Genomic DNA, 24,112 nt, shown 5'->3' on the forward strand with positions numbered 1-24,112 from the left:
AAAAAATTTGAGTACTAACACCAATAAAAAATAAATTAAAAAAATAAAATAAAATTTGAGGACTGTGTTGTGTTTTCTCCTCTTCTTTCTAGCCTGAGTATGAAGGTGGTAGAAGAACAGAGATCAGCTAAGGCTTAGATATTTGCTTAGAGACCTGGGCTCTGAGTTCTCTCTAAGATTTTGTTCTTGATCTCGTATCAGGGCTTACTTAACCCAGCTAAGGATGCTAAGGATGTGTCTCACTAGTATGGACTTCGGCTAGTACTATACTCTGTTAGATGGTAAAGACCAATGGTCCTATAAAGGACTTCTTGTAGTTTTCTTGTTTTTTCTTTGATTTCTCAGTTCTGCTTCTTATCTGCTCATTCTACCTTTCCAAAATATTAGTCATTAGTGAGAATTCTCAAGATTTAGTTAATTGACCTTGTTTGCTCAAAATTGCTTCTGGACAATAGGGACAAGGCTTGGAGGCAGTCCCTTGCTAGCATATATGGTGCCTTTCTGCAAATTAGAAAATAGTGCCCTTTCAAGGGACCAGGTCTTATAGCTTGCCAAGTGGGACACAGTTTGACTTTTATCCCCACTTCACCTCAACTAAGCATCCTTGAGCAGGAACAATCTACCTAATCATGCTCAAAGTCGGACCTCATGCCACTAGAATCTTTTGTTTCTTGCTTTGACTATTATTTTTTTAAGTATGTGACTAATTTTTATCTTTTTGTTATTAAGTCCTAAGTGTAGAATATTGGGCTATTTTATTTTTCTATTTAGTTAGATAATCATTATCCTATTTTACCTTGCCATCTTTGTTTAGAAATCCTCAAATTAGAGAATAAAAAAAAATCCTCAAATTAGATATTATGAAGCATATTGTTAAAAAAAATCTTTGATTTAAGGAAAGTATATCTTTTTAAGATTTTATTTATTTATTCATGAGAGAGAGAGGCAGAGACATAGGCAGAGGGAGAAGCAGGCTCCCTGTGAGGAGCCTGATGCAGGACTTGATTTCAGGACCCCGGGATCACAACCTGAGCCAAAGGCAGATGCTCAACCACTGAGCCACCCAGGCACCCCTAGAACAGTATATTCTTTTTTTTTTTTTAAGACTTTATTTATTCATGAGAGACACAGCGAGAGAGAGGCAGAGACACAGGCAGATAGAGAAGCAGGCTCCACACAGGGAACCCGATGTGGGACTCGATCCCGGGACTCCAGGGTCACGCCCTGGGCCAAAGGCAAGTGCTCAACAGCTGAGCCACTCAGGCATCCCCAGAAAAGTATATTCTTTAGTAACAATGAGAAAAATAATATTTGGTATTGTGGGAAACAACCACCATTGGTTGATGATGAGTTTTTATTTTTTGATAAATGTTTTATCTTTATGGGAACATGTCTTTTCAATATTGCTTAAAAGTTGATTAAAACAGTATCTTGTTAAACTTGCTTTAGGAGTATCCGATTTTAATCTTCGTGTTGCATTGCAAACACTTTTGAAAGAGTACTGTGAGGTGTGCAAATCTCCCAAAGAGAACAAGTTTTGTAGTTTTCTGCAGACATCTAAAGTTCGACCTCGGAAGAAAGCAAGAAAGTACCTGTATGCAGTAGGTGAGAACTTTTTAAAAAATGATACAAATAATCTTTATTTTTAGGATTAAAACCTTTTAATATTTTGTTGTTATTTTATTTATTTATTTTTTGTTGTTTTAAACATCAGAATATGCAAGTGTGTCAAAAAGGCATATTTAATTTCACATATAAGCTACAAATTAGTTAATTGTGTTTAATTACAGTGGCTACATCTAAGAATAAATAGCTATTTACTCGACATCTATTATTCTGTGATTTAAATTGTTGGGTTCTTAGATTGCCCAATTACCGCCAAAAAAATCCAACTTACGAAATACTGCTTTAAAGGTTAAAAATGTGAATTCTAATGAAAAATAAGGAAAATCTCAAAAATTTTAACTACTCATGGTGTCTTAGATGATTAGGGATTATAGGAACCAATGGTCTCTGAAGTGTGAGTTGTTGCAGGATAATCCACAGGAGTCTCAGATGAACACATTAAAATATATTTTAAACTTTAAAAAGCATTAAATCTTATTAATATGTGATGTATATTTAGACAAATTGTCCAAATTTATGGACATATTTCATGTATACTTCATAACATAATTTATAATTTGTATATAATTATATGTATAATTTCATGTATGCTATAACATAAATATGTAATTTTTGAGTATATACTGTAATTTTTTACTATGGGATATGCAGTTAAAGGTTTCAACTCACTATTTTTTTAAAGATATTATTTTTTTTTCTTTTTTCTTTCTTTTTTTTTTTTTTAATTTATGATAGTCACAGAGAGAGAGAGAGAGAGAGGCAGAGACACAGGCAGAGGGAGAAGCAGGCTCCATGCACCGGGAGCCCGACGTGGGATTCGATCCTGGATCTCCAGGATCGCGCCCTGGGCCAAAGGCAGGCGCCAAACCGCTGCGCCACCCAGGGATCCCATAAAGATATTATTATTTTAGAGAGAGAGAGTAAGAGAGGGCACAATTAGGATGAGGAGCAGAGGGAAAAGCAGACTCCTCACTGAACGGGGAGCCTGATGTGGGGGCTTGATCCAGGACTCCGGGGTCATGACCTGAGCTGAAAGCAGACGCTTAACCAACTGACCCACTCAGGCACCCCTCAACTCACTATTTTTAAGTGAAAAAGATACTAATAGAAGTCATAATGAGACCTCCTAACTAGACAGATAATCAGTTCCTTTTATGTTTTATCTAACATTGTATTATAACCCAAACCAGGTGATATAACACTATGGTTGGCCTCATTGCATTTAAGCCATAATCTTTCAGGACTTGGCTCATTTAAGAATAATATATGTACGTATGATAGGTTCTAAGCACTTATTCCAGAAAGAAAGAAAGAGAGAGAGAAAGAAAGAAGAAAGGAAAGAATAAAAAGAAAGCACTTATTCCTTGCTATGCAATATAGACTGTCAAGATGTAGAGGGCTAGGTTTTTCTCATTACTGTCATTTCCATATTTAGCAGTAAAGTATTCGCTATATATTTCTTTTCCTTCATTCAGGTGGATATACTCGGTTGCAGGGGGGTCGTTGGAGTGATAGCAGAGCTCTCAGCTGTGTAGAACGTTTTGACACCTTTAGCCAGTATTGGACCACTGTGTCTTCACTTCATCAGGCTCGATGCGGGCTGGGAGTAGCAGTTCTGGGAGGGATGGTTTACGCTATTGGAGGTAATAATGAAAATGTCTTTTTTCCCTTCTCAGTCTCTAGTTGTAAGCTGGTTGCATTCTTATAGACTCATATATATTGTTAGGTAATGTGGGATATACATAGATATAATTGTGCTTAATAAATATTTAATGAATAATGAATAAATGAATGAAAAAAAAGAAACAGAAGATATTGAATGTTTCAGACCAGAGGAATACTTTGATTTATCACAAGACAGAATATTTAGGTTTGGTTTTAAGGAAAAGTTGTATATAAAATACACCAAAATTTAGGTCAATGTGATAAAAACTGTTTTAATTTTGAAATTTAATTTCATATACTGGAAGCTCATTACAAATCACTTTTAATTACACAAGTTATCTGGACAGTGCAATTTATAAAAACCAAATCAGCTAGGCATTGGCATATATTTCCTGATTGAAATCACTGTGTTTTCTGAAACTATTATGAATTGTAAAATGTTTAATAAAATTAAGTAAAGGAGTTTTGACTATTGGGGAGAACTAATTATAAGAGGAAGATCTTTTTTTTTTTAAGATTTTATTTATTTATTCATAGAGGCACAGAGAGAGAGAGAGAGAGAGAGAGGCAGAGACACAGACAGAGGGAGAAGCAGGCTCCATGCAACAAGCCTGACGTGGGACTCGATCCCGGGTCTCCAGGACCATACCCCGGGTTGTAGGCAGCACTAAACCACTGCGCCACCAGGGCTGCCCTATAAGAGGAAGATCTAAAGAAAAATAAATACTAACACTTTTATATCAATATTTACTTCTGGATAGTTTGTTTTTATAGCAGCAAGCCTAGTTAGGTCATCTCTAACCCTTACAACTAATCTTTATGCCTTATTTCTGTGGGTTAGTCTAAAACACAAAAGGTTGTAAATTGAAAAAACCTATTTTAAAGATTTATTTGTTTATTATTTTAGAGAGAGAGCACTACCAGGAGGGGCAGAGGGAAAGGGAAAATCTCAAGCAGACTCAGTGCTTAGCCCAATGTAGGGCTTGACCTCAAAATTTTGAGATCATAGCCCGAGTAGAAACTAAGAGTTGGTTGCTTAACCAACTGGGTCACCCAGGCATCCCTTGAAAATGTTATTATTTATTACCTATGATACTGATGATACCATCAGTTTAAGATAAGAGAGATAAAGAGAATATTTGGTTTTTACTTCTTTTTTGGAGGGAACATATTTGTCCCTTTATGTTTATTTTTATTTTTTAAGATTTTATCCATCTATTTATGAGAGACACAGAGAGAGAGGCAGAGACACAGGCAGAGGAAGAAGCAGGCTCCACGCAGGGAGCCCGATGTGGGACACGATCCCGGGACTCCAGGATCATGCCCTGGGCCAAAGGCAGGCGCCAAACCACTGAGTCACCCAGGGATCCCCATAATTGTCCCTTTAAAACAGTTCATTAAGAGGCAGTTGGGTGGCTCAGATGGTTAAGCAGCTGACTCTTGATTTCAGTCTCATCATGATCTCAGGGTTGTGAGATCAAGCCCCATGTTGGGCTCTGCTCAGTGCAGAGTCTGCTTGTCCCTCTCCATCTGCCCCTCCCCCTTGTGCTTGCACACACTCTCTCTCACAAATTAAATAAATGATAAAATAGATTATTTATGTATGAATGTATTTATAAGTAGACTCCACACCCGTTGTAAACTCATGACCGAGATTCAGGGCCACATGTTCTACCAACTGAGTCAGCCAGGTGCCCAACTTTGTCTATTATTATTAATACTATCAACATTGCTATCTTAAGATATTTTATAATATATAATTTTTATTATCAAAATAATGTAGATTTGTGATAGAGAATTTTGCTGAAATTGAGGCATATGAAAAAAAATAAAAATCACCCATACTCTAATCCTGTCAGAGATAATCACAATATTTGGTTTATTTCCTTCTACATACATATCTGGGTTAATATTCTAAGTACTATTTTTAAAAATTAAGATATAATTTACATACCATAAAAATCACCATTTGAGGGAAATCCCTGGGTGGCTCAGCAGTTTAGTGCCTGCCTTTGGCCCAGGGATGATCCTGGAGTCCCGGGATCGAGTCCCACGTTGGGCTCCCTGCATGGAGTCTGCTTCTCCCTCTACCTGTGTCTCTGCTTCTCTCTCTCTCTCTTTCTCTGTGTCTCTCATGAACAAATCTTAAAAAAAAAAAAATATCAGGGATCCCTGGGTGGCACAGCGGTTTAGCGCCTGCCTTTGGCCCAGGGCGTGATCCTGGAGACCCGGGATCGAATCCCACATCGGGCTCCCGGTGCATGGAGCCTGCTTCTCCCTCTGCCTGTGTCTCTGCCTCTCTCTCTCTCTGTGTGATTATCATAAATAAATAAAAATTAAAAAAATAATCACCATTTAAAATATACTGTTTAGTGGTTTTATTTATTTATTTATTTATTTATTTATTTATTTATTTATTTATTTAGCATATTCACTAGTTGTGCAGCCATCATTACTGGACATGCATTCTCCGGCCTGTTGTGCTAATTGAGATTTTAGTTAGTATGAATAGAGAACCAGTTTCATCCTTTCCTCGTATATATAATCAATTATCCCAGCATAAAAGGCTTTTGTTTCCCTACTGCTGTGTATGCAAACTGTGTCATATATCAGGTAATCATATATGTGTGTATCTGTTTCTAGAATTTCTGTTCTGTTCAGTCTTTGTATATCCTTATCTTAATTATTATACCTCTGTTTTAAGTCTGATAAGCTTATCTGATAGGATAGTTTCTCTCATTATTCTTGTGTGTGACTACTTGGCTATTCTAGGGCGTATGTACTTCCATATAAATTTTAGAACCAGTTCACCAAATCTGTTTTTTTCTTTTGCCAAATCTATTTTTACAAATAATGTATAATTCCACTTATATGAGGTACCTAGAGTAGACAAATCATAAAAGACAAAGTATAATGATGGTTGCCTGGAGAAGGGGGGGAGATAGGGGAGTTATTGTTTGAATCTGTAGTAGTGTTTCAGTTTTACAAGATGTAAAGAGTTTTGGGGATGGATAGTGGTGATGGTTGTACAAAACTATGAACATGTTTAACATTACTGAACTCTACATTTAAAAATGGTTAAGATGGGGTGCCTGGGTGGCTCATTCAGTTAAGTGTCTGCCTTTGGCTCAGGTCATGATCTTAGGGTCCAGGGGTTGAGCCACTCATCAGGCTCCTTGCTCAGCTGGGAATCTGCTTTTCCTTCTCCCTCTGCCCCTCCCTCTGCTCATGTGCTTGCACATGTGCGCACATGCTCTTTCTCCCTGCCCCACTGTCTCTTTCAAATAAAATCTTTTTTTAAAAAAATTTATTCATTTATTCAGGAGAGACCCAGAGAGAGAGAGAGAGAGAGAGAGAGAGAGAGAAGGTAGAGACACAGGCAGAGGGAGAAGCAGGCTCCATGCAGGGAGCCCGATGTGGGACTTCATCCTGGGTCTCCAGGATCACACCCAGGCCGAAGGCAGTGCTAAACTGCTGAGCCACCCAGGCTGCCCTCAAATAAAATCTTTAAAAAAAATGGTTAAGATGGTAAATTTTATGTTACTTGTATTTTATCACAATAAAAAATGTGTTTCAAGTTGAGATTACATTAAATCTGTAAATCAGTTTGGGGATAATCATCTTTACATTGACTCTTCTAATTCATGAACATCATATATCTCTTTATTTGCTTACATATTCCTTAATTTAAAATTATATCTAAATGAAGTTTATAAATTTTATCTGCCAGAGGTCTTGTACAATCTAATTAGTTTTACTTCTAGGTATAGTATATTTTAAAGTTCTATTTTAAGTGGTACCTTTTTAGAAATTTTTCCTTTTCTTTTTAAGATTTTATTTATTTATTCATGAGAAACACAGAGAGGAGAGAGAGGCAGAGACACAGGCAGAGGGAGAAGCAGGCTCCATGCAGGGAGCCGGGTGTGGGACTCGATCCCGGGTCTCCAGGATCAGGCCCTGGGCTGAAGGCAGCGCTAAACCACTGAGCCACCCAGGCTGCCCCTATTTTCTCTTTTTTGCTAGATAAGGATTGCATTAAAATTCACATTATAGGGATCCCTGGGTGGCGCAGCGGTTTGGCGCCTGCCTTTGGCCCAGGGCGCGATCCTGGAGACCCGGGATCAAATCCCACGTCGGCTCCCGGTGCATGGAGCCTGCTTCTCTCTCTGCCTGTGTCTCTGCCTCTCTCTCTTTCTCTGTGTGACTATCATAAATAAATAAAAATTAAAAAAATCCATATTTAAAAAAAAAGTTTTAAAGTACAAATTTTATCCTCAAAACTTACATGGATTATTTGGGTGGTAGAATTAGAAATAGATAATAGGAAAACTATGCCTTGCTTCATTAAGTGGGCTTTTTTTTTTTTTTTTTTTAATAATTTTTTTTAATTTATTTATTTATGATAGTTACAGAGAGGCAGAGACACAGGCAGAGGGAGAAGCAGGCTCCATGCACCGGGAGCCCGACGTGGGACTCGATCCCGGGTCTCCAGGATCGCGCCCTGGGCCAAAGGCAGGCGCGAAACCGCTGCGCCACCCAGGGATCCCCATTAAGTGGGCTTTAATAAATGACAATGCTATTGATTCATAATAACACTGAGCAAATTAATTTTAATGAATAGTATAAAATCAGACATTAAGGAGTGAATTTTTTTTAAATTTTATTTATTTATTCATGAGAGACACAGAGAGAGGCAGAGAGACACAGGCAGCGGGAGAAGCAGGCTCCACGCAGGGAGCCTGATGTGGGACCCGATCCCGGGTCTGCAGGATCACGCCCTGGACTGAAGGCAGCGCTTAAACCGCTGAGCCACCAGGGCTGCCCAAGGAATGAATTTCTGATAACATGGAATGCTACTAAATACTGTATTATGGTTCTAGGCTATTAGCATTACTAAACCTTCTGATATATCTCTTTTATTTAACTTAGGTGAAAAGGATTCAATGATTTTTGACTGTACCGAATGCTATGATCCAGTTACTAAACAGTGGACAACTGTAGCTTCAATGAATCACCCCCGCTGTGGCTTGGGAGTGTGTGTGTGTTATGGGGCTATCTATGCTTTGGGTAATTATGCTTTTCAGTTTAAGGATGTCTAATATTATTTAAGTTCTTAGATTCTAATTACTTTAGGCATTTTTCTTCCCTCCCATAAGCAACTTAATGTCTTTTCAGCTTTATAATTTTTTATTAAATCATCACTCCTAGTTTCTTTTTTTTTTTTTTTAAGATTTTATTTATTTATTCAGAGAGATGCAGAGAGAGAGAGAGAGGAAGAGACACAGGCAGAGGGAGAAGCAGGCACCATACAGAGAGCCTGACATGGGACTCGATCCAGGGTCTCCAGGATCACTTCCTGGGCTGCAGGTGGTGCTAAACCGCTGCGCCACCGGGGCTGCCCAGCTTTATAATTTTTTAAAAAAATATTTTATTTATTTATTTGACAGAGTGCAAAAGCAGAGGGAGTGGCAGGCAAAGGGAGAGGGAGAAACAGGCTCCGCACAGATCAGGGAGTCTCTGATGAGGGGCTCAATCCCAGGACCCTGGGATCATGACTTAAGTCAAAGGCAGATGCTTAACTGACTGAGCCGAGCCACTCAGGCGCCCCTAAATTTTTATTTTCAAAATTGAATTACTTGCGGAATATTGTCAAGTATGGAGTTCTTAGGAGATGGAGGTAAAGTGTAGATAACATGTCGAGTGAAGCACTTTATCTAACTAGTTAAATCCATGATAAAGATAACCATTCTGAATATGCAGAAGTTGTTTCAAAAGATAGTTTTGCAAAATACCTTATTTCCTAAGCAGTAGGAGCTTTTGGTTTTATTTTGTTTATTTTTTAAATCTCTAATGAAAACTAGGCAGAGAGTTAAGATATAAGTTTTATGGTCAGATTCTAACTTTCTGTCTGATCTTAGACAAATAACCTCTTTGGTCCATGTGATAATCATTCACAATATAAAGTTGCTAGATTAGATGTTTTCTAAGGTATTTTTCATAGATAAGACTCTTTATCCAGAAATGACATTTTTCTATTTGGTTACAGGTGGATGGGTTGGAGCTGAGATAGGGAACACCATTGAACGATATGATCCTGATGAAAATAAGTGGGAAGTAGTTGGCAACATGGCTATGTCGCGCTACTACTTTGGGTGTTGTGAAATGCAAGGTAATTGCTTTCTAAAAAATTTTTCCTGAAAATTTGTTTTATTTATTTATTTTTGAGGACAGGCAGAGGGAGAGGAGAGAGAGAATCTGAAGCAGGCACCATTGTTCATTGGAGAGCCCAATGCAGAGCTCAGTCTTAGCAACCCTGAGATCATAACCTGGGCCAAAATCAAGAGTCAAATATTTAACTGACTGAGCCACCCTGCTCCCTCTTTTACTTTCCTTGTAAAAATATTTTTTTTAAAAAACTAAGCTTGAGGCTTTATTTTCATAAACCTTTATTTTATGTCTGTTCGTATTGAATGATTGGCACTAACAGTATAGAAGTATTGCATTATATATATAGATAGGTTTTATTCATTCATTCATTCATTCATTCATTCATTCATTCATTCATTCGAGACACAGAAAGAGAGAGGTAGAGACATAGGCAGAGGGAAAAGCAGGCTCCATGCAGAGAACCCAATGTAGGACTCTATCCTGGTATTCCAGGATCACACCCTGAGCTGAAGGCAGATGCCTTAACTGCTAGGCCACCCAGGAGTCCTGCTTTTAATATTTTATGTTTTAACCTCTTATATCTTTACTTCTGTATTGCCAAAATAATAGTTTTTTCCCAAAATAAACAAAGCTAGATTTAAAAATTACACAAATACCTGACTAACAAAATAAGCTTTTGAACTTTCGTCCATCTTTGTCACTTTCTCTCCCATACAGTCTTTAGTAAGTATTTCTAAGTAGGAAGAGGATATAAAAAACAATCTTCAGGGGCACCTGGGTGGCTCAGTTGGTTAAGTGTCTGCCTTTGGTTTGGGTTGTAATCACAGAATTCTGGGATTGAGCCTGGTATCTGGCTCCCTGCCATGTGGGGAATCTATTTTTCCCTCTGTCCCTCTGCCCCTCCCCCCTGCTCATGCTCTTTCTCCTTCCTTCAAATAAAATCTTTTTGTTTTCTCAAATAAAATCTCAAAAACTGGGGATCCCTGGGTGGCGCAGCGGTTTGGCGCCTGCCAACCCAGAAGTTCTCCAAACCCTGTCCTTTTGGATTTTTATGGAGGCTTCATTACATAGGCATTAAAATTATTGGTATTTGGTAATTGATCCAACATCTAGGTCTTCTCCTCTTCCCAGAGGTCAGGGATTGAGACTGAAAGTTCCCAATGCTCAAATCCTAAATTTGGCTCCTTTGGCTAGCAGCCCACATCCTTAAGGGCTTTCCAAAAGTTAGCTCGTTAACATAACAAGACACCCTTATCATTCTCAACACTTTGGAAATTCCTAGGGTCTGGGGTTGCAGTGAGCAAGGAACTGTGGATGAAAACCAAATGTAGATGAGAAATATGTATTTTGGTCATCTGAATGACCAAATATGTATTCTTTTTTATGTAATTTTATTTTTTAAAGATTTTATTTATTTGAGAGAGAGGGAGAGAGAGAGAACTAGCAGGGGGGGAGGGCCAGTGGGAAAGAGAAGGAGACTCTCCACTGAGCAGAGAGCCCAATGCAGGGCTACATCCCTGAGATAACCCAGATGCTTAACTGAGCCACCCAGGTGCCCCCCAAATATGTATTTCTTACAAATTACAGTATTGCGCTTTCTAGAATCATAGAGCTAGAGAGGCATTTTGGAGATTATCTATTTCTCCTTTGTTTATAGATAAGCAAGCTGAAGATCAGGAAGGTTGTGAATTGTCTTTTCTCATAGCTGATTACTGGCAAAGCTGGAGCTGGAACCCAAGTTCACTGACATTTAGCGCACATTTCTTTCTTTCTTTTTTTTTTTAAGATTTTATTTATTTATTCATAGAGACATAGAGAGAGAGATAGAGAGGCAGAGACACAAGCAGAGGGAGAAGCAAGGTCCTTGCAGGGAGCCCGGCGCGGGACTTGATCCCCGTTCTTCAGGATCACACCTCGGGCTGCAGGCGGCGCTAGACCGCTGTGCCACCAGGGCTACCCAAGCTCACATTTCTTAAAATGCCATTCTTTATAATTTAACAGGTTCTCACTTTAGAATATAAGAAACAATGCTGGCATTTGAAAGTAATTGTAGGGCAGCCTGGGTGGCTTAGCGGTTTAGTGCAGCCTTCGACCCAGTGCGGGATCCTGGAGACCCGGGATCAAGTCCACATCAGACTCCCAGCATGGAGCCTGCTTCTCCCTCTGCCTGTGTCTCTGCTCTCTCTGTCTCTCATGAATAAATAAATAAAACTTTTAAAAGGAAAGGAAGGAAGAAAAGAAAGAAAGGAAGAAAATAATTGTAGATTGTCAGAACCATTAGTCTCAGGACGTCTGGGTGGCTCAGTGGTTGAGTGCCTCCCTTCAGCCCAGGGCGTGTGATCCTGGAGTCCCAGGATGGAGTCCTGCATCAGGTTCCCTTCATGGAGGCTGCTTTTCCGTCTGCCTGTGTATCTCTGTCTCTCTGTCTCTCTGTCTCTCTCTCTCTCTCTGTGTGTCTCTCATGAATAAAATAAAATCTTAAAAATAAAAAAAGAACCATTAGTCTCAAATTTATTTATTTATTTATTTATTTATTTATTTATTTATTTATTTATTTATTTATTTATTTATCAAATTTAATAAGAAACTCGGGGCAGCCCCAGTGGCCCAGCAGTTTAGCACTGCCTTCTGCCTGGGGTGTGATCCTGGAGACCCGGGATCGAGTTCCATGTTGGGCTCCTTGCACAGAGCCTGCTTCCCCCTCTGCCTGTGTCTTTTTGTCTGTCTGTCTCTGTCATGGATAAATAAATAAAAATCTTAAAAAAAATAATAAGGAACTCACTGTGTGGGATGCCTGGGTGGCTCAGCCTCTGCCTTGGGCTCAGGGCGGGATCCCAGAGTCTGGGAACGAGTCTTGCATCAGACTCCCTGCATGGAGACTGCTTCTCCCTCTGCCTGTGTCTCTGCCTCTCTCTCTGTGTCTCTCATAATAAATGAATAAAATCTTTAAAAAAATAATAAACTCACTGTTAATTATGTTCTATTGTATTCTAGTGATTAATCCTGAATACCTTAACCTAGCTATATAACTATTCTAATTTGAATTCAATTCTCTATATCCGTCTGAGCAACATGTAGGCTGTCACCAAACAAGGTCATATCGTTCCCAGTTTAAGTGCATGGCGTTTTTTAGGGGAAAAAAAAAAATCCCTCTCCCTTTCCTATTTTACTTTATGGTGCAGTGGTTCTGGAACTTGAGCTCATCAAGCAGACAGTAAGATGGGAAAACCTTGTCTGACTGTTTTGTTACGGCATTGTAAGTTCTTTGAAAAATAAATGCTGCTAAATTTTTTTTTTAAGATTTATTTATTTTAGAGAGCACGTTCATGTGGGTTGAGGGGGGCAGGAGGAGAGGGAGAGAATCTTAAACCGACTCCACAGTGAACATGGAGCACAACGACACACAGATCTCAGTGTCCCGAATATGAGACCATGACGTGAATCCAAATCAAGAGTCTGACACTTAACCAACTGAGCTACCAGGTACCCTTTAAATGCCACTTTAGGGGCACCTGGGTAGCTCAGATGCCTTGGGCAGGTTGTGATCCCGGGGTCCTGGGTTTGAGACCCCCATCAGACTCCCTTTAGGGAGCCTACATCTCCCTCTACTTATGTCTCTGTGTCTTTCATGAATAAATAAATAAAATCTTTAAATGCCACTTTATACCTCTAATTCTTTGTAACATGCTTGAGTGTGAGATAATACATGAGACAGAAGTCCGTTTTCTCTTTTCAGAGGATAACGTGAGCAGTACATTAAATATGGCATCAGCATAGCAGACATATATATATATATATATATATATATATATTTAAGATTTTATTTATTCATGAGAGACACAGAGAGAGAGAGGCAGAGACACAGCAGAGGGAGAAGCAGGCTCCATGCAGGGAGCCTGTTGTGGGACTCGATCCGGGGACTCCAGGATCACACCCTGAGCCAAAGACAGGCCCAACCGCTGAGCCACCCAGGTGTCCCTAACATAGCAGACATAAATCACAACTATTACTCTTTATAACTGTTTATATTCTATTTTCTGTAGCATCTGAGTAAAATTGTTCTGTTTCCAGGTTTAATTTACGTAATTGGGGGTATCAGCAATGAAGGAATAGAGCTTCGTTCTTTTGAAGTGTATGATCCACTTTCTAAGCGTTGGTCTCCACTTCCTCCAATGGGAACCAGGAGAGCATACCTTGGTGTAGCTGCACTCAATGACTGTATATATTCTGTTGGAGGGTGGAATGAGACACAAGATGCTCTTCATACTGTAGAAAAATATTCCTTCGAAGAGGTAGGTTGAATGATTTCAAATGCTTAATATCCTATTATTCTTATAATGTCTATAAGATCTGTGGTGATATGCATTCTTTTATTCATGATATTGATCATTTGTAGTTTTTTTTTCTCCTTTTTTCTTTTCAAAGAACCAACTTTGATGTCATTTTTTCCAATTGATTGCCCATCTTCTGTTTCATTGATTTCTGTTTCTTTTTTTTACTTCTATTTGTTTAATTTGCACTTTTTTTTCTAAATTCTTTAAGTAGAAGCTTGAATGATTGATTTTAGACCTTTTTTATAATGTAAATGTTTAAAACTAAATTATTTTCAAGCACTGCTTTAAAGTGTATCCCTCACATTTTGATATGTTATATTTGATTGATTGATTGTTGTATTTTAATTAACATTTATCTTGAAATAGCTTCTAACTTCCCTCGTAATTTCCTTTTTAACCAGTAAGTTATAAGAAATATGTTACTTAATTTCCAAATATTTGGGGATTTTTCTAGTTCATTGTGTTACTCATTTCTGATTTAATTCCATTGTGACCAGAGAGCATACTTTGTATGATTTTTGCCTTGATAAATGTTTCATGTCCACCTGAAAGGACTTTGTATTCTGTTTTTTTCTTTTTTAAGATTGTATTTATTTGTTCATGAGAGACACACAGAAAGAGAGAGAGGCACAGACACAGGCAGAGGCAGAGGGAGAAGCAGGGTCCATTCCATTCAGGGAGCCTGATGTGGGACTCCATCCCAGGACTCCTGGATCACACCCTGGGCCGAAGGCAGGCACTAAGCCGCTGAGCCACCAGGGGTCCTGAAAGCTCAGTTTCAAAAGATTGCCTCTCACTTTACACACCAGTTTCAAGTAGTGGGGCCCTAGGTTAACCACTGAGTTGTTTACACTTGTCTGACTTGGGGGTTCCCATAATCCTTTCCTTAGGTTTAATAATTTGCTCTAATGGCTTATAGCACTCAGGGACTGTATGTACTATTACTGATCTATTATAAAGGATACAAATGGATAGCCAGATAAAGAGGTATGTAGGGCAAGGTCCAGAAGAGGCTTGAGTGTAGGAGTCTCTGTAGAATTTGGGGTGTGACACCCTCCTGATATATAGATGTGTTATTCACCAACCTGGAAGCTTTGTGAACACTGTAGTGTAGAGATCTTTATGGAGGCTTCATCATATAGGCATAATTGATTATTAAGTCAGCCCCTAGTCCCTCTCCCTTCCCCACATAATAGGGGGTTAGGGCTAAACATTCCAAGCATCTAATTCTGGCTTGGTCTTTCTTGTAATCAGGCTTCATTCTGAAGCTATTTAAGAAGTCTACCAAGAGTTGCCTCATTAGGAGAAAAGACACTTCTATCACCCAGGGAATTCCCAGGGATTTAGGAGTTCTGTGTCAGGAACTGGGGCAAGAGGCCAAATATATGTTTCTTTTTATGTCATATCCTCCTATGACTTGTTCTTTGCTTGTTCTCATGGAGTTTCACTTTATGCATTGCACAGATTAGTGGTATTCAGCTAAAATCACAAGGGGACCTCTGGCAGTCTTGTTTGCAAATCTTAGCTGCTTCATCCTCTTTAACCTCTGATCTCTGTGTCCTAAATCAGATTACTGTCATGCTGTGCTTGGGAATCCCCTTCCTGTACTATTGTTCAGAAAGCCCCACCAGACAGAAAGCCTGGAAGACCATGAACACGTGGAGTTGTGGGGACTGTAGCGCATGTGGAGAAGGCTTGAAAGCTCTGCACCCCTTTCCCATAACTTGACTTTGCATCTCTTCCATCTAGTTGTTCCTGAGTTATATCCTTTTAGTAGTAACATTTTCTCTGAGTTTTGTGAGCTACCCTAGCAAATTAATTGAACATGAAAAGGAGGGACCATTGGAACTCTGATTTATAGCCAATCAGAAGCACAGGTAATGGGCAGCCCGGGTGGCTCAGCCAATTAGTGCTGCCTTTGGCCCAGGGTGTGGTCCTGGGGACCCAGGATCGAGTCCCACATCGGGTTCCCTGCATGGAGACTGCTTATCCGTCTGCCTGTGTCTGTGCCTCTCTCTGTGTGTCTCTCATGAATAAATAAACAAAATCTTAAAAAAAAAAAAAGCAGCCCAAGAAACAGACTGGGGAGGATCAATGTCTTATAAAACTGAGCTTCAACCCGTGGAATTTGATGCTATTCCAGATATGGGTACGTAGTGTTAGAATTGAGTTGAATTCTCTAACACCCAGTTGGTGTTCTGAGAACTGCTTGTTGTTAGTAGGAGGGAAACTGCCCCTCACCCCCATGATGAAAACTGAGTCTCAGAACACCTAATGTATATGGGAAGATAAAAATAATGAATACAAAACAATTAAAGAACACTATAATAGGTATAGGGCAGCCCGGGTGGCTCAGCGGTTTAGCGCCTGCCTTCAGCCCAGGGTGTGATCCTGGAGTCCCGGGATCGAGTTCTGCATCAGGTTCCCGGCACCGAGCCTGCTTTTCCCTCGGCCTCTCTCTCTCTCTCTCTCTCTGTCTCTCATGAATAAATAAAATCTTAAAAAAAAACACTATAATATAACATAATAGAATACAGTCTGTCCCATGTAATTTGAACATTTAAATGCTAGTAGAGGGACCTGGGTGGCTCAGGGGTTGAGTGTCTGCCTTTGGCTCCAGTGTGATCCTGGATCACACCCCAGGCTGCAGGCGGCGCTAAACCGCTGCATCACAGGGGCTGCCCCCCCCCCCAAATTTTTAAAAAATATTTATTTATTTGAGGGGGCATGTGGGTGACTCAGTTGGTTGGGCAGCTGCCTTTGACTCAGGTCATGCATGATCTCAGGGTCCTACGGTGGAGCCCCAAGTCAGGTCTCTGCTCAGTGGAGAGCCTGTTTCTTCCTCTCTTTCTGCCCTTCCCCCTGCTTTGCTCTCACTTAGGCTCTCTCTCTCTCAAATAAATGACATATTTTTTTTAAATTTATTTTTAGGGATCCCTGGGTGGCGCAGCAGTTTGGCGCCTGCCTTTGGCCCAGGGCGTGATCCTGGAGACCTGGGATCGAATCCCACGTCTGGCTCCCGGTGCATGGAGCCTGCTTCTCCCTCTGCCTGTGTCTCTGCCTCTCTCTCTCTGTCTCTCATGAATAAATAAAATCTTAAAAAAAAAAATTTAAAAAAAAAATTTATTTTTAAGTAGTCTCTACACCCAACATGGGACTTGAACTTACAACCCCAAGACTAAGAGTCATGTGTTCTTCTGACTGAGCCAGCCAAGCTTCCCATCAGCTTCAGTTTTTACCAAGAAGCTAGCTTGGTTTTAATAGGGATTACATTGAATCAGAGATCATTATGGGAGTACTGCTATCCTAACAATATTAGGACTTTTCATCTTCAACATTGAATGTCTATTTATTTAGTCTTCTTCAATTCATTTCAACAGTATTTTATAATTTTCAGTTACTTGCACTCTATTGGTTAATTTATTCCTAAATATTTTATTCCTTATGATATTTATAAACTGTTTTCTTAATTTCATGTTCAGATTTTTCATTGCTAGTGCATAGAAATTCGATTGATTTTTGTCTATCTTAATCCTGAAACCTTATAGTACTCATACTCTGATAATTGTGTGTGTGTGTATTCCTCAGGATTTTCTTTTCTTTTTTTTTTTAAGATTTTATTTATTTATTCATGGAAATGCAGAGCGAGAGAGAGGGAGAGACACAGGCAGAGGGAGAAGCAGGCTCCATGCAGAGAGCCCGACATGGGACTTGATCCAGGGTCTCCAGGATCACGCCCTGGGCCGCAGGCGGTGCTAAACCGCTGCGCCACTGGGGCTGCCCTCCTCAGGATTTTCTATATATAAAATCATGTCTTCTATAAATAGAGATCATTTGGGACACCTGGGTGGCTCAGCAGTTAAGTGTCTGCCTTCAGCTCAGGTCGTGATCCTGGAGTCCCGGGATCAAGTCCCACATGGGGCTTCCTGCATGGAGCCTGCTTCTCCTCCCTCTGCCTATGTCTCTGCCTCTCTCTCTCTCTCTCCCTGCACCCCTCTCCCCCATGTCTCTCATGAATGAATAAATAATAAATAAATAAAATCTTTTTAAAAAAAGAGATCATTTTACTTTTTCTGTTCCAGTCTCAAAGCTTTTTATTTCGTTTTCTTTCCTTTTTTTTTTTTTTGTTTTTTTTAAGATTTCATTTAGTCATTCATGAGAGAGACAGAGAGAGAGTCAGAGGGAGAAGCAGGCTTCATGCAGGGAACTCGATGAGGGACTCGATCCCAGATATCCAGGATGACACCCTTGGCTGAAGGCAGATGCCTAACCCCTGAGCCACCCAGGCATCCCTCATTTTCTTTCCCAATTGCCCTGGTTAAAACCTCCATTACAGTGTTGAATAGAAGGGACAAGAGTGGCATTGTCTTACTGTAAAGCATGATTTTGATTCTTATTTCTTACAAATTTCAAACTTGGGTGGTAGTTCAAATTCCTTTTACCGGGCATCCCAGGTGGCTCAGCGGTTTGGTGCTGCTTTCAGCCTTGGACTTGATCATGGAGATCCGGAATTGAGTCCCACATTGGGCTCCCTGCATGGGGCCTGCTTCTCCCTCTGCCTGTGTCTGTGCCTCTCTCTCTCTCTCTCTCTGTGTCTCTCATGAATAAATAAATAAAATCTTTGAAAAAAAAAAGATACAGCTTATCTTTAAAAAAAATACAAATTCCTTTTACCTTCTATGTGATCTTATTTGGGAATTTAGAAAATGAACTCTCTGAGGACACTTTCTGTTGCTAATTTTTCTATACTGCTGGAAACAAACATTTTTATTTCAAAGTATGTGCTAATCACTAATGAGTTACCTTGGTTTTTCCATACATAAATCTAAAATGGTATTGTTATTTACAGTCTACTGAAGTCTTATAGATCCAAATCTTGATAATGTAAAACATGTATCTGGTCAGGAGAAAGTTACTCAAGAGAAAAGGCAAACTATAGTTCTTTTTTATTTATTTATTTATTTATTTATTTATTTATTTATTTATTTATTTATTTATTTATTTATGATATTCACACACACACAGAGAGAGAGAGAGACAGAGACACAGGCAGAGGGAGAAGCAGGCTCCATGCACCGGGAGCCCGATATGGGATTCGATCCTGGGTCTCCAGGATCGCGCCCTGAGCCAAAGGCAGGCGCCAAACCGCTGCGCCACCCAGGGATCCCGCAAACTATAGTTCTAATACACTGATAAAAATGAAAGGTAAACATTGTGGGATGAGCTCCTTTATTTTTGTCAAGAGCCATTTCTGTAGGGGAGCAAAGTTTAGATCTCCCTAATGATAAACATAACGCCGATATCCTAATCGACTTTATTTATTTGAGAGAAAGAGAGCAGGAGCAAGTGGAGGGGCAGAGGGAGAGGGAGAGAAACGGACTCTGCTGAGCAGGGAGTCTAACATGGGGCTCTATCCCAGGACCCTGGGATCATGACCTGAGCCAAAGGCAGATGCTTAATGGACTGAGCCACCCAGGTTCCCCAATTTTTCTGAATATCCCTTTTAAAATATGAGTATTTTGGGGGGTGCTGGGTGGCTCAGTTGGTTAAGTGTCTGACTCTTGCTTTTGGCTCAGGACATGATTTTAGGGTTGTGAGGTCAAGCCATGTGTTGGGCACTGCACTGGGTGTGGAGCCTGCTTAGGATTCTTTCTCTCTCCTCCCTATTCCTCCCCACCACCACCACCCCGCCTCACGTACTCTCTCTCCAGATAAATACATAAAATGCAAGTATTTTTTCAACTGTGCCACCTCTGTGATGTATTCTGTAATTTCAGATGATTTAATAGTCTTCAATTTTTAATAAAGATCCTTCAATTTCTAAGGATTGCCTCTAGTTTTAGTATCTCTGATTTTAATTTAAATTCAGATCAGCAAACATTCATTGACTGTATGTAATGTGCTAGTGCTATGCTGGGTCCTGGGATGTGAAGCTCATTAAGTTCCTGTCCTCAAAAAGTTCACTTTCAGGGTGCCTGGGTGGCTCAGTTGGTTTAGCATCTGCCTTCAGTCAGGTCATGATTCTGGGGTCCTAGGATTGAGCCCCACATTAGGGCTTTGAAATAAATAAAATATATATTTTTTAAAGTTAGCTTTTTAGCATTAATGAATAATCAGTGTTCACCCTTCATGTTTCTGTAAACTCTATTCATCATATGCTTTATTTCCAGACTCTTATTTTACCTGGCAACTTGCTCTATTCTCTCTTGGTTATTTCTCAGGACTTTTATTAGCTTTCCTGTTTTCTGGGTATAGATATTTTCTCTAGAGAAGGACATTATGAGTAATTTTGGTTATAGCAGCTTATTGAAATTTCTTCAGGGAATAGTGTGTACCAGGAGTTAGTAAACCTTTTGTTAGACAGTTAAGGATGTTGGGTGGCTCAGTCAGTTAAGCATCCGACTCTTGGTTTCAGCTCAGGTCATGATCTCAGGGTCATGAGATTGAGCCTCACATCAGGCTTCATGCTCAGCTCCAACTCTGCTTAAGATTCTTTCCCCCTCCCTCTCTGTTCCTCCTCCTATGTATGCATGCTCTCTCTTAAATAAATAAATAAATAAATAAATAAATAAATAAATAAATAAATAAAATAAAATCTTTAAAAAGAGAGAGAGAGAGAGAGACAGATAGTGGATATTTTAGGCCTGCAGGCTACATACAATTTCTTCTTTTGGCATATTCTTGGTTTTTTATTTTTTACTTTTCAATTAATTAATTTTTATTTTTATTAAGTTTTTAAAAATTTTAGTAAGTTTTTAATTTTAATTACAGTATTAACATACAGTGCTGTTAATTTCAGGTGTACAATATAATGATTCACCAATTCTATACATTACATGGTACTCTTCATGTTAAGTGCATTCTTTTTTTTTTTTTTTAATTTTTATTTATTTATGATAGTCACACAGGGAGAGAGAGAGAGAGGCAGAGACACAGGCAGAGGGAGAAGCAGGCTCCATGCATCGGGAACCCGACGTGGGATTTGATCCCAGGTCTCCAGGATCGCGCCCTGGGCCAAAGGCAGGCACCAAACCACTGCGCCACCCAGGGATCCCATGTTAAGTGCATTCTTTAATCCCCATGAACTATTTCACCCATCCTCCATCCCACCTCCTTTCTGGTAACCATCAGTTTGTTCTCTATAGTTAAGAGTCTGTTTCTTGGTTTGTCTCTAGTTTTTTTTTATTCATTTTCTTGTTTTATTTCTTTTTCTTTTTTTTTTTTTTAAAGATTTTATTTATTTATTCATGAGAGACACAAATAGAGGGAGAAAGGCGGAGACACAGGCAGAGGGAGAAGCATGCTCCATGCAGGGAGCCCGGTGTGGGACTTGATCCTGGAACCCCAGATCATGCCCTCGGCTAAAGGCAGGCACTAAATCGCTGAGCCACCCAGGGATCCCTTGTTTGTTTTATTTCTTAAATTCCACATGTGAGTGAAATCATATGGTATTTGTCTTTCTCTGACTTATTTCACTTAGAATTATATTCTCTAACCTCATTGATGTTGTTGCAAATGGCAAGATTTCATTCTTTTTTATGAATTCTTTTTTATATTTCAGTGTGTATGTCGATTCATCAATGGACACCAGAGCTGCTTCCATAATTTGGCTATTGTAAATAATGCTGCAGTAACCATAGAGTGCATGTATCCCTTTGAATTAGTGTTTTTGTATTTCTGAGATAGATGCCCAGTGGTGCCATTCCTGGATTGTAGGGTAGTTCTATTTTTAACTTTTTGAGGAAACTTCATATTGTTTTTCTCAATGGCTGCAGCAGTTTGTATTCCCAACAACAGTGTATAAGGGGTCCCTTTTTTCCACATCCTCACCAACTCTTGTTTCTTGTGTTTTACTTTTATTTTTTAAAGTAATGTCTGCCCCCATGTGGGGCTTGAACTCATAACCCCAGGATCAGCAATGCATGTCTGACCAACTGAGCTAGCCAGGTGCCCCATCTTGTGTTTTTTATTTTAGCCATTCTGACAGGTGTGAGGTGATAGCTCATTGTAGTTTTGATTTGCATTTCCCTGATGATGACTGATGTTGAACATTTTTTCGAGCGTCTGTTGGCCATCTATATATTTTCTTTGAAGAAATGTCTGTTTATGTTTTCTACCCTTTTTTTTTTAAGATTTTATTTATTCATGAGAGACAGAGAGAGAGAGAGAGAGAGAGGTAGGGACACAGGCAGAGGGAGAAGCAGGCTCCCTGCAGGGAACCCGATGTGGGCTGCAGGGAGCTCAATCCTGGGTCTCCAGGATCATGACCTGGGCTGAAGGCAGGTGCTAAACCTCTGAGCCACCCAAACTTCCCTCTGCCCATTTTTTAATTGGATGATGATGATGATGATGATGATGATGATTTTGGTATTGAGTCAGTCAGTACTTTTTATATTTTGGATAGCAACCCTTTTATCAGATATGTCATTTGCAAATATCTTCTCCCATTCAGTAGGTTGTCTTAGTTTCGTTGTTTGCTATGCAAAAAAAAAGCTTTTTGTTTTTATATAATCCCAATAGTTTATTTTTGCTTTTTTTAAAAGATTTTATTCATTTATTCATGAGAGAGAGAGGCAGAGACACATGCAGAGGGAGAAGCAGGCTCCATGCAGGAAGCCCGATGTGGGACTCCATCCTGGGACCCCAGAATCACACCCCAAGCTGAAGGCTGGCACTCAACCACTGAGTTACCCAGGCATCCTGCTTTTATTTTTTTCTTGACTCAGGAGACCTATCTAGAAAAGTGTTGCTATGGCTGTCAGAGAAATGGCTGCCTGTGCTCTCTTCTAGGATTTTATGGTTTCAGGCCTCACATTTACATCTGTGATCCATTTTTAGCTTATTTTTGTATATGGTATAAGAAAGTGGTCCAGTTTCATTCTTTTGCATGTAGCTATCCAGTTTCCCCAACACTGTTGAAATAGTCTCCTTTTATAAAATAACCTCTTAACCCAGAAGATCATTCTTACAAAAGTAGGCTATAGTTTCCAACCCCTGATCTATACTACCTTTCTGAAAATGTTTTAAAAATTATTACTCCACTAGGTGGTCTTTGCAAAAAAGGATTCCATGGTCAATAACTCAGCAAGTGTGATAGCAACATTCTCTTAGAGATTTATAAGGGTCATTAGTATATTTAAAAAAATTTTTTTAAGATTTTATTTATTTATTCATGAGAGACAGAGAGAGAGAGGCAGAGACACAGGCAGAGAGGAGAAGCAGGCTTCACGCAGGGAGCCTGACGTGGGGGACTCGATCCTGGGTCTCCAGGACCAGGCCCTGGGGCCAAAGGCGGTGTTAAACCACTGAGCCACCCCGGCTGCCCCTAAAAAAATTTTTTTAAAGATTTTATTTATTTATTAATGAGAGACACGGGGGGGGGTGGGGGGGCAAAGACACAGACAGAGGGAGAAGCAGGCTCCCCGAAAGGAGCCCGATGGAGTTCTGCATCTATCCTGGATCCAGGGATCCCATCCTGAGCCTGAGCTGAAGAAGGCAGACACTCAATCACTGAGCCACCCACGCATCCCGGGTCATTAGCATATTAAAGCTTTTTAAAAGCCATTCTGTATATTAGCTTTTATCTCCTTGGAGCTTTATTGGATTTGTGTTGTGTGTGTGCATTACCTATTTGTATTCCATAGAACTAATTTCACAAAATGTCTTCCTATATAGGATTTCTAGATTGTCTCTTGATCATGATTTATAGTTAATCACAGACATGTTTTTCAATTGTTTTCCTCTAAATTTGCTACTTTGTCTATACCTGCTCAAAAGTTCATTTGAAAAAAAATTTTGTTTTAAGATTTTATTTATTTATTGATGAGAGACTAAGAGAGTGAGGCAGAGACACAGGCAGAGGGAGAAGCAGGCTCCATGCAGGAAGCCAGATGCAGGACTTGATCCCAGGACTCCAGGGATCACACCCTGAGCCAAAGGCAGATGCCCAACCACCGAGCCACCCAGGCGTCCAGAAAATGTGTTGTATAGGGCACCTGGGTGGCTCAGTGGTTGAGGGTCTGCCTTTTGCTCAGGTTGTGATCCCAGGGTACTGGGATCGAGTCCCACGCCAGACTCCCTGCAGGGAGCCTGCTTCTCTCTCTGCCTATGTCCCGACTTTCTCAGTGTGTCTCTCGTGAATAAATAAATTATTAAAAAAAGAAAATGTTTTATATATATATATATGTATATGTACATATATATATTTTTATGACTAGACCCTGAGTTTGAAATTTAAGTATATAAAAGAATTAGAATATCTGATTTCTCAGCAGTTTTCTTTACTATCATTTTATGATTCTGCTGTTTTTTTTCTCTTA

At 39.7% G+C, this 24,112-nt stretch overlaps 1 protein-coding gene across 4 annotated transcripts in view; it reads left to right on the forward strand.

Moving 5' to 3' along the window:
• Nucleotides 1-24,112, forward strand: part of IPP (intracisternal A particle-promoted polypeptide) — a 41,628-nt gene that overhangs the window by 15,452 nt on the left and 2,064 nt on the right. For 2 of the 4 annotated variants that reach the window (XM_055341628.1, XM_055341627.1), the window contains exons 4-8: nt 1,450-1,605; nt 3,102-3,269; nt 8,221-8,358; nt 9,338-9,460; nt 13,531-13,751. In XM_055341628.1, the coding sequence (XP_055197603.1) occupies nt 1,450-1,605; nt 3,102-3,269; nt 8,221-8,358; nt 9,338-9,460; nt 13,531-13,751 (806 nt within the window). Of the gene's footprint in view, nt 1-1,449; nt 1,606-3,101; nt 3,270-8,220; nt 8,359-9,337; nt 9,461-13,530; nt 13,752-20,693; nt 21,225-21,354; nt 24,098-24,112 lie in introns of those variants that run through there. The other 2 variants (XR_008666631.1, XM_055341629.1) reach the window with 2 other exon arrangements.

Source organism: Nyctereutes procyonoides, unplaced genomic scaffold, assembly GCF_905146905.1.
Source record: "Nyctereutes procyonoides isolate TBG_1078 unplaced genomic scaffold, NYPRO_anot_genome, whole genome shotgun sequence".
Classification (NCBI taxonomy): domain Eukaryota; kingdom Metazoa; phylum Chordata; class Mammalia; order Carnivora; family Canidae; genus Nyctereutes; species Nyctereutes procyonoides.